This window comes from Cervus elaphus, chromosome 5 (assembly GCF_910594005.1).
Source record: "Cervus elaphus chromosome 5, mCerEla1.1, whole genome shotgun sequence".
Classification (NCBI taxonomy): domain Eukaryota; kingdom Metazoa; phylum Chordata; class Mammalia; order Artiodactyla; family Cervidae; genus Cervus; species Cervus elaphus.
In genome coordinates this window covers 91,924,741-91,938,619 of record NC_057819.1, presented here as the reverse complement: position 1 = coordinate 91,938,619, position 13,879 = coordinate 91,924,741, and the positions used below count along the sequence as shown (strand labels likewise).

At 50.9% G+C, this 13,879-nt stretch overlaps 1 protein-coding gene across 6 annotated transcripts in view; it reads right to left on the bottom strand.

Moving 5' to 3' along the window:
- KSR1 (kinase suppressor of ras 1) overlaps nucleotides 1–13,879 on the bottom strand; it is a 162,201-nt gene that overhangs the window by 70,890 nt on the left and 77,432 nt on the right. For all 6 annotated transcript variants that reach the window (XM_043903131.1, XM_043903133.1, XM_043903132.1 and 3 more), the window contains exon 2: nucleotides 1,382–1,522. In XM_043903131.1, coding sequence (XP_043759066.1) covers nucleotides 1,382–1,522 — 141 coding nt within the window. The remainder of the gene's footprint in view (nucleotides 1–1,381; nucleotides 1,523–13,879) is intronic.

The following is a 13,879-nucleotide window of genomic DNA, read 5'->3' as shown; positions in this document are numbered from 1 at the left end:
TATGAAGCTCCTGAAAGGGGTGGGAGGCGGTTACCAAGTGTGAAAATACAAGGAAAACATGCTGGTTAGCATGTCCAATGATAAAAGTAAAATATAAAATTGTTTATTCAGGATGGCTTAAATCAGTGTTGCCCTAGAGAAGTATAATGCAAGCCACATACTTAAATTTTAACTTTTGAGTAGCCACATTTTAAAAAGTAAATATATATGAAATAAATTTTGCAAAAAAAATATATGAAATTATTTATTTTATTTAGCTTCATATAACCAAAATAGCATCTCAACAGATTAAATATTAAGTTATTAATATTTTATTTTTTCTGGATCACGTCTTCAGAATTCAGCACATCTTTGAATTTATGTCTTTGAAATCATAACACATCTCAGTGTGGACTTGCCACATTCCAAGAACATAATATTAGCTACCTTACTAGACAGCACAGGTCTAACCCATCTAGAGATTTTTTTTTTTTAAGACTTAAGTATTAGGGTAAAAAAAAAAAAGGCTGGAAGGAACTATCAAAATCTTAATGATCACAGATTTTTCTCTGAGTGGTGGTAATATGTATGTGATTTCCCCCCCTTCTTCTGTTTTCCAAAGTGTCTAAATAAAATGAATTCGTATTACTTTTGCAACAATAGCAAAGTGTGTCTTTAATTTTAGAAGAGAAATGAGGTATTTAAAAGACCTGCCTGGGTGAACCACACCTGTCAAGGCACTGATTTATTGATACCCCATGAGAGCTGCCCCTGACCTCTGACCTTCTCCTTGCATACTGGTTGATTACTTTAGTGGGTAGGTGGGTGCGTAGGTTGGATGGGTGGGAAAAGAGAACAAAGGAAGGAAAAGTATTATTACTGGAGTTACAGGAGAAAACTAAACTCAGATCCTTGCTTCTAAATTCCAAAACAATCATTTATCAGCTTTATGATTTTAAACGGGCTATTTGACCCATCCATGCTTCAATTTGTTCAAGTATAAAATGGTGTTTTAATTTTCTCAAGTATTAAACGGCAATCATGATAGTAACTCCTTCAGAGGGCTTTTTGGGAATGAAGTGAGATTATTTATACAGAGTATTCAACACAGTGCCTGTTGCGCAGCCAGTGTTTCCAGAAACGCTGACTGTTGTCCTCACGACGAGCCTGTGAGTGGTGGGGTCAGGCTGTCTGGCTCATGGAGTGATGACACCCAGGACGCAGGCCAGAGCCACGTGTGCCCTGGGTCCCTCCTGCTGCCGCCGTCCCCTCCACGTCCCACTCCTGCCCCACCAGTCGCAGCCGCTGTGGAGCCGGCGCTCAGGCTTGTGTGTGGTCCCTTCGCTCGACTCCCTGCCCACATCCCACCCGAAGACCCCGTCCCCACGGCATAGCCCCGTACCTGCACCACCTCCGGCCTCACGTTGAAGGTGTACAGCCAGTCGCTGAAGCGAGGGTAGCTGTCGAGCTCCGAGGTCCTCTCGCCCGGGGCCACGCTCAGCTTGCACTGACACTGCTTGCAGATGTACCGGAGCAGCTTCGCCTGCGGGGAGCCCAGGACAGAAAAGCAGGTTCACTCGGGGCAGGTGGACGTGATACTGGGAGCTCTGGCACACACGAGCCATGAGATGAGGACAGGGGCTTGCCAGGTGCCCCCTCTGCTACCATTCAAAGAGGGAGAAGCAGGAAACTGAGGAGGCAGGAGAGGAGGAGGGTCTGGGAGAGCCAGCAGGGAAACCTAGAGAACCACGCCCCACCCTCTGTCCCACCCAAGGCTGGCTACCACACCACCCTCCCCACCTCCCACCAAGGACCACGCTCTTCAGAACGTAGAACAGAGAACAGGGTCACACGGAGGAAGGGCTTCCTGCTTGGGGGAAGGGGAGGGGTAATGGGAGTCAGCGATGGATGATGTGAAAAACGCAGGGGCGTGGGGAAGATGAGTAACCTCCCACTTAGGAGGCTTCCAGCCAAGAATCAGATTACCCGGGCTAGGACCCGAGGGCTCAGACACACCCGAGCCCTGTGACCTGGGACACAACAGCCCGCCCCCAGGAAAGTCTCAGTTTCCTGCTCCAGAAAATGGGGGTAATAATAGAACCTCCCTCTCAGGGAGGCTGAGAAGAAATGAAGCCCTCAGTATGAGTGCCCAGCCCACAGCATACACAGCCTGAGGGCCGGCCAGGCCGGTGGGCTGTGGCTCCACTGGCCAAGGTCCCTGACTGGGACCAGAAGGCTTTCAAGACCCATTCCCTGAAATGCCTGCAAACGTCAGACACGTGAATCTATGCGTTTTCCTGGCAAAGCCTGTCCACGGGTTTCAAGAGTCTCAAAACGCTAAAGCTTCAAATAATATAAGAGTAAATACTGGTATTCTGCTTGACAAACGCTGGGCCGACCGCCCCACACTGGGCTGAGGAATGAGGAGCGGCAAGACCTTCAGGGCAGAGAGCAGCCGGGACTGAAGAGGGAGTGGACTCCAACAGAGCGAAATGAGCGATAACCCAAAGAGGGCAGGCTCCACTGAGTCTCAGCGACCCGGGGACCCCCGAGAGCTGCCGAGATGGTGGCTTGGGAGCTTCCCCTCAAGACAAGCACTATCTTCAAAGTCTTGCATGAAGGAACCCTGCCCTTGGGAGCCACTTCCCAGTACCTGCTGCCCCCTCGAGAGTTTTTGCTGTTGTTAATTCATTCCTTGTTTTTTCATCTGTAAATGTCTCAGGGTATCCAACTCTTTGAGACCCTATGGACCCTAGCCCACCAGGCTCCTCTGTCCAAGGGATTCTCCAGGCAAGAATACCAGAATGGAGGGCTGTGCCCTCCTCCAGGGGATCTTCCCAACCCAGGGATCAAATTCATGTTTCCTATGTCTCCTGCATTAGCAGGCGGGTTCTTTTCACTAGCGCCACCTGGGAAGTCCTTCTCCAAGTGTGACCAGAGGCCATTCCAAGTTCAGGACCTCAGCTTTCTTTTCCAGCCTCATCTCCATTCCACCCTACCCCTGACCCACCCAGTCCTCCAGGTCAGCACTCACCTAGGAGCTGTTTCTCAAATGTTAATACTTTCTGTATGTCTATACTCCTGGGCCTCTGCTCAAATGTCTGTAGTGACTGGAAGTCCTTCTCTCTTCTGGTCAAGACCCCCTGGGCTAATTAGAATCCTCCCCCTTCTCCCCTCCATAGTGCCCTGTCCACACTTCTCTGGAAGCCGCTATCACAGGCCTCATGTTCAAGCTTCTAACCAGGTCTCCCCCTACAGATGTGAGCTCCCAGGGCAGTGAACACAGCACAGATTTCAGAGTTGAACAGAATCTGGATTCAATACTGGAACTCCAACTGAAAATCTTAATTTATCCACTTAAAAAAAGAACTGTAATATATAGTAGAACTACATGTAACTTTGTTCTGTATTTTGCAATGTCTTATAACACAAATATGTTATCAGACTTTGATAATTTAATGTGTTATGTAAATGTGTTATCATACTTTCATAATTAAAAAAAAAAAAAAGAATCTGATTCAGATCTAATTTCTGTCATTTAACTGTGTGACCTTAGGGAAGCTCATTAATTTTCCTGAGTCTTGGTTCTCTCATCTGTACAACAGCAAGGATGATTCCAGCTCATAGTCGGCTGGGAGGATTGAACTATAGTATAGAAACTCCCCCCCAAAACTAGATTAGTCCCCCATTATTATACATCAGGGCAGGAACTATGCCCACCTCACTGGACTGTCCCCACAAGCCTACTACTGCACCTGGCACACAACATGTGCTCAAAGATGCCTGAGAAAGAAAGGAGAGAAGGAAATACAGGGGCCTCATCCCCACATTAAACGGTTTCTCACAGCCTGCCCTCCACTCCAAACTGCTCTCAAACCACAGTGTCAAATTGCTGACCAAAGACAGGGCAATAAATCAATTAACTGTGCAAAGTCAAAACCATTCTCTTCCGCCTGAAGCAACGAGGTCGGGCTGCTGACATTGACATCAGCAGCAAAGAGGTCTATCCGTCCCCAGCCTGAATGCTTCAAGGGCCACACCCCTCGGAGCTGATGAATAACCTGTTCATTGTGCTAAGACTTCAGCCAACACAGGGCAACATCAAGATCAGCCAACCTGGCCTTGGCAGTGAGCCAGGATCTGGGGGCTTCTCTCATTCAGCCCCATCACCAAGTCCAGCCCTTTTCAGCCTGCAGACCCTCAGCCCTTGTCCCTTTGCCAGGAAGGCTCTTCCCAGTGACCCCTCAGACTGCACAACTCAGCTTAGATATCCATCCCGCCAGAAAGACTCCCCCAAGCCCTTTAGCCCTCCTCCTCACAGCCCCAGCCCTTCTCCTACAACAGGTCACAGCCCCAGCCCTTGTCCTCTACCAGATCACACATTTAGTGTTTGGCCTGTCTGCTTCCTTCTTTAGATGGGAAAATCCCTGAGGCCAGGTGCCTGGTCTATGTTCTTGATCACCTGATTACCACTGTGTCCCCAGGAGCCAGCATAGCACCTGGCGCGGTCTGCTATGGTAAACCCTTGGTTGAATGAATGAACAACTGAATACACATTACATTCTGTAGCCCCAACAGGCACTCATATTTACTAAAATGAGAGTCGAAAACAAACGTCAGTTGGGCAAGCGATGGCTCAGGAGAGTCTCAAAAATCAGGAGTTCCCCTGAAGCGGAGTGAGCGGTTTCTTTTTTTAAAGGCTGCCAGAGATCCTCACTCAGAGAAGGCAATGGCACCCCACTCCAGTACTCTTGCCTGGAAAATTCCATGGACGGAGGAGCCTGGTAGGCTGCAGTCCATGAGGTTGCTAAGAGTCGGACACGACTGAGCAACTTCACTTTCACTTTTCACTTTCAGGCATTGGAGGAGGAAATGGCAACCCACTCCAGTATTCTTGCCTGGAGAATCCCAGGGACGGGGGAGCCTGGGGGGCTGCCATCTATGGGGTCGCACAGAGTTGGATACGACTGAAGTGACTTAGCAGCAGCAGCAGCAGCAGAGATCCTCACTAGTCTTCCCAGGTGGTTCAGACGGTAAAGAATCTGCCTGCGATGTGGGAGACACAGGTTTGATCCCTTGGTTGGGAAGATCCCCTGGAGAAGGGAATGGTAATCCACTCCAGTATTCTTGCCTGAAGAATCCCATGGACAGAGAAGCCTGGCGGGCTACAATCCATGGGGTTGCAAAGAGTCGGACACAACTGAGCAATTAACACTTTCATTATTTTTCAGAGTTCCTGTCAAAAGGCAGCCCAGAGTGACTAGTGGGTAGGACCCAGCAGAACTTAAAGAAATTCTTCACTGTACCCAGTTGACAATCCATAGCCCTGGCTGGCCGTGAAGACCAGGAAGGAAAATGAGTCATGGCCGGGGGGGGGCGGGGGGGGGGGCGGGCGGGGGGCGGGGGTGGCGGTTGGTGTCCTGAAGCTTATAAAGACGAAACAACACCTGCAGATTTGTGTTCTGCTGGAGGAGATGTCTGGCGTGCTGCGCGCAGTGCCTACCCAAGCAAAATAAGACTGCTCTCACTTTTTGGAAAGTTGGTCACAGTTGTAGAACCACCCAGGGGTTACTTTCCCAGACAAACCACAGCGGGCCAGCCAGCCTAGCCAGCCCAGCCCCACGGACCTCCACCAGGGCCTTTCATGGGTAGCATCATTTTCTCTTAACCACAAAACCGCAAGATAGAAATTCTCCAGGAGGGAAGAACACCTGGGGTTTCAGCAATGGGACCCAGCGGCGAGAGGGAGAGTCATCAGCACTCTGGCCACAGGGGAGGACCCGAGGCTGGAATGAAAGTCTTCGTCCACCTCTGAGACTCTTTCACTTCATGAGCGTTCATTCTGCCCCTGCTCTGAGGCTCAGTCAGACTTACAGAAGGAGCAGAAGAGCATCAGGTGGGCCCACAAACAGCCGCTGGGTATCAGCGAGACATGATGCATGGCAAGTGTTCACTAAGTGTCCAAGGCTCAAAGATCTTGGCTCTGGTTCCAGTTCTGACATGTAAGATCAAGGCTCTTGGGGAAATCTCCCTTAGCTCAGCTTCAATCTTACCATAAAATGGTATTGTTTTAGAGAAGCTGGAGTCAAAATAACTATATGTGAAAGTGCTTGGAACAACACCACCAACAAAAACACAAGCCCCAGAAGGTTTCCAGCAGTTACACCAACCACACCCAAGACGTAGTTTAGCTCCGAGGAAGAGCTCCAACTCTCGGGACACAGAGAACTGGCCTCCAAGCCCCTCACCATCACCCTCCCTCAGCAGTGAACACAGATGTAACCTGTCAGCCTCAGCTTCCCCACCTATAAAATGGGTTTGATTTCCCTCAAAGGGCTATTGTGAAGATTTACATGAGAAAATCCAGATGTAAAACGTTCGGCAAAGTGACAGGCCCTCTCAGAGTCCCAGGACGTGCCATCTCAAGCAGGGCAGGTGGGTCAGTCTATAAGGACAGAGGTGACAGATATAAGTGGGCAATGAACCCCAGCACAGGCAGAGAGACACATCAGACTCCCACGGACAACAGTGAGTTCTCTCAATTATGCAGATCACCTCAACACTCAACAGCAACGCCAGTAGTAATAATAATCGTATCTATCTATTTTTTCTCTGTGTGTGCAGCTTGTAAAAATCCCGGTTCCCTGACCAAGGATCAAAGCCGCACCCCCTGCATTGGCAGCTTTGAGTCTTAACCACTGGACTGCCAGGCAAGTCTCTCTCTCCTATTTACTTAGTACATTATCCTCTTCTCTCCCTGGGTTCTCAATGAAAATTGCAGGAGGTAAGCACAGTGTCCCAACCTTCACACAACCCCAAAGCCCCTAAACATAGCATTTTCCCACAGAATAGCTCTGTATAACCAAAAAGGTCACAATCCATTCAGACTCTTGATGGGAGACAAGAAGAGCGACGTCAAGATGTGGGTGCTGGGCAGCCTACCTGGCTCACTCAGATCCAGTCATGTCCACACCATCCCAGGCAGTGAGTCCTCTGAATAAAAGCCACAGACTGCCCTACACTCTCCACACTCTCCAGCCACGATGGGCCACTGCCTTGGGTCCTCTGTGCAAGAACCTACCCTCTGGGCTACACCTAATCCCTGCTCTGAAATCATTAAAACCAACTACCACCCTGCCTGATGCCAGGGGGCTTCCCCTTTCAAGGAGACCCCATTATGCTTTGCAGAGTGAAGCGAGGCCCCTGCAGGCCCCTGCCCACCTCCACCCCTTCCCCCAGCTCACCCAGCCCTCCAGTCAGCAGGCACAGTTCACGGACCAGCCTCCAGCTCACCCAAACCTACGGGACCCTGACTCCTTCCTCCAGGTGGGCTGCACGAAACATTCTTAAGAGGACGTCCATGGCAGTCTTTGCTAGTGCCATACGCCTGTGCTTTCATGCCTGCTAAGGCGCTTCAGTTATATCCGACTCTTTGTGACCCCCATGGATCTCAGCCCTCCAGATTCCTCTGTCCATGGGATTCTCCAGGCAAGAATACTGGAGTGGGTTGCCATGCCCTCCTCCAGAGGATCTTCCTGACCCAGGGATCGAACTCATGTCTCTTATGTCTCCTGCAACTGGCAGGCGGGTTCTTTACCAACTAGCTCCAGCTGGGAATCCCAGGTCCCTGTCTAGCCCATCCCAAACTTCAGGAAGTCGCCAAAGCTCTCAGGACTTATTCCATCCTTCCCCGGACGGTCCCTGAAGCTGTGGTTCCTTCCTGGGCACCAGCCAGGTCTGCCAGGGCCTCGGGCGGCTCCTCTTACTTCTCCCATCTCCTCCCCGAAACTGGAGTGCGCTTCTGGGGACCCCCGGCCAACCCCGCCAGCTAAGCAGTCTGGTCTGGCTGCCACGGCCAACATGTTGCGAAATGATTTCTGAGATAGTAAGGAAGGCTCTGGAGGTCACGACTAGGCTGACGGCTCCCCTGCGGGCATGACCAGGCGCTTGGCTCCAAGAGTGCCTCGGCCCTGGCACTGCCGAGTCCCACGGAGCTCTCGAGGGTACCCAGGGGGGCTGCCGTGAGCAGGCAAGGGGCAGAGCCAGCGTGCCAGGGAAAGTGGGGATGAGCAGAGGAGAAAGTGACCTCAATTCCCAAACTGGGCATTTCGCAACCAGCCATCCTTCACTCCCTCCACCCCACGCACCCGTGCTCTCCCTCCAGGAGAAGCTGCCAGACACGTGCATTTGTTACAGAGACAATCTCCCCGCCAAGCCTCCTGCCAGCAACCCTGCCCTGACGTCAAACTCGGAGTCGGGGAACTTCAAACACAAACAAACAAGTCTGCCCCAGACCACAAGTGGAGCCGTTCCCAAGGAGGCCGGGGGTGAGAAGGCCACAGCTGGAAACTCAGGGCCTCCCGCACCCTTCCTTGGCTCCACTGGGGCTGCGAACTCTGGGGCCTGACAACCAGCGGCAAATGGGAGTTTCAAACCCCGACCAAGACAAAATAGGATCAGTCTTTGGTTTTGCTGATGGCTGAGAGTACCAGGGGCCAGTACAGCAGAGGGTGCAGGGAGACCCTGCCCAGAGGCACTGATGACTTTGTTAATTTCCTCTGCGCAATTAGCATCCCCATTAGATAGCATCGCCGATTCTAATTGCTTTGGTGCTGGGTATTAAGTAGGCAGGAAAGGAGGGACTGATAAGGCTCAGAAGTACTCGAGAGGCTTCTGGGGAAAGAGGGAGCTTGAGCCAGGCTAGGGTGGACAGCCAAGGACCCTCGTTTCCTCGGCAACACCTGCCACTCCACTAAGGTCCTGAGACTCAGAAGGAAAGGTTTCCAAGAAGAAGGCATTCCCTTGACCTACATATCCTAAGACAGCTCCTACCTGAGAGGTCAAGGGTGGGCCAAGTGAAAGGGCTCTCTAGAAAGCAACGGTGGCCTTAAAAAGCCAGTGCATGAGCAGTCTCGGGGCTGCCATGACAGGTTTGCTTCCCACGTCAATTCAACACTACAAGCGCCCGATACCCCTATGGGTTTTTCAGAACCAGCAGTCCTCAGGGGCTGCGGGAACAAACTGGACTAAATCATGAGAAAGCCAAACACCTGCTTCAACCCCTAACTGCCCTGGGCCTGAAATGATGACATGAGGGAAGGAAGAAGAACCTCTATACATCACCCATTCATTCAACATATCATCGGGAGAGTTGGTCCAGGCTCCCAGCACGGAGAGGCACTGTGACATGGCCATAAGCAGCCTGGCGCATAAGCTTGAAGAACTGATGTGTGAGATGCGTCATCAACTAGTGACAGATGTGTCCACAGACAGACCTGACCGGATGGAGGGAGACAAAGAAAGGGGAGCATCCCTGATGGCCCCAACACTCAGCGCGTCTGCTGAGCAACCGTGGACAGCAGGTGTCAGGAGGCACAGGGGTTGAGGCACCCACAAACCAGACCCCTTAATCGACACAGCCTGTGTCTCAACTCAAACATGCTCCACACGCCTGTCTGAAGTTCACCAGCCCACAGTGCATGGCTTGGCTCTCAACCCCTGGATGACAAGAGGAAATCCCAGAGAGTTCCTAACACCGCACACCAGAAGGGACCTGGAGGTGAATTATCAAGCAGAGACATGGAAAAAAGGCAGAGGCTGCATCTGACGACAAAGGTGGGTTTTTGCCAGTGGGCCCACTTCAAACTCCGATCTGAAAGCACCTGCAATGTGTAACAGGTTGTGTCATATACTGGGGAGGCAGGTCTTTCTTTCCAGGAACACAACTGTTCGCCTATCAACTGAGACCATCACAGAAAAGGATAAAGAACCATGCAGCGAGTAAGAAGCCAGGGCAGGGGAGCTCCTCGAATACCGGGGCTGACAACTGTGATGGCCATCTCCCCTGGCATGATGGGTGCCATGTACGGTGCTGCTCACTACCCATCTGATAGCCATGCCTGACCTCTTCTGCACTCGCAGGCCAATTTTGTTTAGGGCAGCACCATGCCTGGTGATAAACTGATCCAAGTCAGCAGTCTCAACCCTGACTTTACATACACATAATTGACCTAGGATGGGATCCAGCATGGCTCTTGTGTGATCTGGGCCCCACTTGCAGCTTTCTTTGAAATCAACTATGTATGATAGGTCTGGTCAATGAGATATGAGGGCATATCCACTGGAAATGCCGGGAAAGTGTTTCCCTCACAAGTGGGGCAGTCTCTGGGACTTCCCACAGCCCTGCTTTCTGCTTTGAAGATTAGAAAAGCCAAGAGTTGTCCAGAGACACCTCTGTTCAGCTGCTAAACACATGAGCCACCTAACTCCAAACTTCTCATTGCAGGAGAAACATAAGGGTCTGTTTGTGGAACTCACATTTTCTGTTGCAAACAAAAGCAGTCTCTTCTGCTAACATTTTTTAAGCCTGAACTATCTCAAACCTCCTTCTAAAACCTTGTAAGTCTTCCTGTTTGCTTCTGGAAAACATATAGAAGGAAAAAGAAGGTATTTCTCAATTCTTCTTGGGGCCCCATGCTATCCACAAGCACTCCTCCAAACATCTTCACAAATTTCAAAGAGCAGCTACATTTTTATTAAGCCCAAGTTAGCCATTTGTTTTTCTTTTTTGGTTTGTACTTTTTACTTTCTTGCCATGACCACTCTGAGGGAGGGACCACGTGGAGAGACTCTGAGCCTGTACAGAGAGGGGGTGTGGGCCAGCTGAGTCCAGCTGCCCAGCCACCCTCACCAAGGTCCAGATGTGTGGGTGGGACTCTCCAGATGGGGACAGCTGATGCCACGTGGAGTATGCCACCTGGGTGCTGCCACAGAGGTCTGTGGGACCCCAAGGGGACTGGGTCTGTGGGGTGGAGGTGGGGACTGAAATCCTAGAAAGACATCAAAGAGGAGATAATCCCCGAAATGGGTTCAATAGGTTGGGGTGGGGTGTGGAGTGTGACACACGGGCAGAGGGTAAGGGGCAGGGACAACACCCACGTGGGGCAGAGTGGAGGAAAGGCCAGAGTCACAAGAAAACCTTTATGGGAAAAAAAGGGATATATTTACATGGCAAGTAGCTAGAGACTAGAGCGGATGGGGAAGAAGGGAGAGCAAAGTCAGCCAGGGGTCAGGGCCAGCTCATGCAGATCCCAGAAGGTTCTGGAAGGTCCAGGAAGGCCATACTAAGGCGTCTGCACTCAATCTTGCAGGCGTGGGGAGGAATACAAAGGAAGAAACGTGGTCCGATCTGCATTTTTGAATGATCATTCTGGAAACCATGTGGAGGACAGATTGAAGTGGGTGTGGAGAAACCAGAAACAGGGAAGCCAATTAAGGAGCCAAGGCAATTCAGCAAATGAGAACAAAAGGTAATTTAGTCAGTGGCTGTGTGGGTGGAAAGGAAGGAGCAGATTCTAGAGATGTTTTATTAGCATTTTTACTCTAAGACAAGACTTCCCTGCTTGCTCCTCCAGAGAATTTCTGGCATACCAGCACCCTGGAATGCAGGAAGCCCGGGAGCTGAATTTCTCCAACAAATGAGTCAACATGTGTTTGACTTCTTGGAGCTTGGTGTTTGGGGAGGGAGGGGGCCAGCTACCGGTCAGAAGCCTTCAGGCCCGAAGGTCTAACTGGGCCCAGGCACCTCAGCCCAGGTGGCTCCCCACTTGAGGTCTGCTTCCTTCTCCACCTCCCAGGCAGAGGGGTGCCCTGCACCCACCAAGAGTAAAAGTTATTCCCCAGAATCTCCATCTTCAGCTCCTCCTGAAACCCCTAGAGGAGATCAGACAGAAAGAAGTTGGAGAGACACAGAAGCTGCCAGAGCGGCCAGGTCCAGGAGGAGCATCGCCAGCCTGCCCCCTCCAGGCCACACGCAGAGCACTGCAACCCCTTCAGGGAGAGCAGCCCAGGTGTTCCGGCAAGAGAAAAGAGGGAGCTCTCCCCGTCTTCAATGGAAAGATCATGGGGATCAGAGCCAGAGAGAGACTCAAGTTCAAATCTCACCCCCACCTCCTACCAGCGAAAGGACTGCGGGCCATGGACCGTGTCCCTGAGCCATCATTTCCTCTGTTGTAAATGAGGGAAAAGATCAGCCTCCAAAGATCACCATGGAGACAAAACGATAAGATGAATCCAGCGGCTGGCATACCCATATGCAGCCGGTATGCCCGCAGGCACCTGCAAATATCTACTCCCAACTCCTGTCTCTGCGGCCTTAGACATGCATAAGGCCGTGACTTTGATGATTGGCAGGGAGTCCAGGACGGGGGTTGGAGGAGACCCCAAAAGGTGAGTGTCCAAATGGCCAGAGTGGATTACTGATCTGCCAAGATATCTGCAGGCTCCCATGGAACAAGGCAGAGATCTGATTGTAAAAGAGTGCTGAGCACAAGGTGGAGGGTGGGGTGGGGTCAGCATTACCCCCACTTTTACAGTCCATTCCGTACCACCAAGGTCTAAGCAACACCTCTGACACTGAACCAGCACCTTGAGTTCCAGGTGAGACCAGGATGCCCCACCAGTGATATGACTGTCCGTTCTAGCTTGACGCGCACCCATGAGATGACATCGGATCATGTGCAGATCAGGCATCTTGGGCAGATGCCTCACACACATCACAGTTTACAGCCCTCATCCTATCCTACCTTCCCCATGGACCCGCGAGGACCATCCTCATCTCCAAGGCTCAGAGGTTAAGTGACATCCCTCAGATCACACGGCCTTTACTGTATTGAGGCACCAACTCCACATCCATGCTTTTAGATATATATATATCTGTATTTTACATGTATATGTATTTATTTATGTATTTTGTTTATATATGTATATATGCACATATATATGTTTTTATTTATATATATATGTATTTTATATACATACATATATGTATTTGGAGAAGGGAATGGCAACCCACTCCAGTATTCCTGCCTGGAGAATCTCATGGACAGAGGAGCCTGGCAGGCTACATATAGTCCATGGGGTCACAAAGAGTCGGACATGACTGAGGGACTAACACTTATATATATATATTATTTCAGACATATTCCCAGAGAATGACCTATCGGTAGGAATCAGGTTTTCTCCTTTTTTCCTTGGCCACCCTGCGGCATGCAGGATCTTAATTCCCTAACCAAGAATCAAACCTATGCTCCCTGCAATGGAAGCTCGGAGTCTTAACCACTGAACCACCAGGAAAGTCCCCACAGCCACGATTTTCAGTCCAATTGTCAGTGCTTTCACCCCTCCCCCAAGCCCCCAGCGTAGACAAAACGGTTTTAAGTTAATAGACTGAAAACGAGCACTCAGCTGAAACAGCGGGACTCCCTGGGCCCACTCCTGGCTGGGACTCCTCAGACACCTCCCAGGGAAGGAAGGCCAGGGGTGCTTGGCAAGTGTATCCACACCTCTTTTCACCAGGGATCTGCCAAGGCCATTCGACTACCCACAGCCTTCTCTGTTATAAAATCTTCCCAGCTCTCTTCTTAAGAGACCATTTTATCTGGGCAGAGCAAGATAAGGACACATGGGGCTTAGGTAACACAAGAAAGAAATCGGACCTGGAACCCAGGAACGGAATTGCAGTGGGGTTGAGGTGACATCAGCTCTGGGACCACCCTCTCCAGCACACAAAGGCCCAAAGATACAGGGTCTCTGTCCCTAAGCCCTGTGCACGTCCCTCAGCTGTAACCGGGCTGACATCACCAACACTATCACTGGTGGAGAGTGAGAAAGGGCTCAGATAGCAGAATGTCACCACTGAGCCATCCCAGGAATGCCAGCCCAGCTCTCCCTAGAGGGAGGGTCAGACCTGGTTCCCATCCCAGCTCTACTGCTGGCCAGTTGCCTTGAGTCAAGTTATTCTATGCCTTAGTTTCCTTATCTGTAAAATGGAGGAATAACAGGACTACCTTCATGGGCAGGAGATGTACGATGCTCGGTACTAGGCTTCAGTATCAGTAGC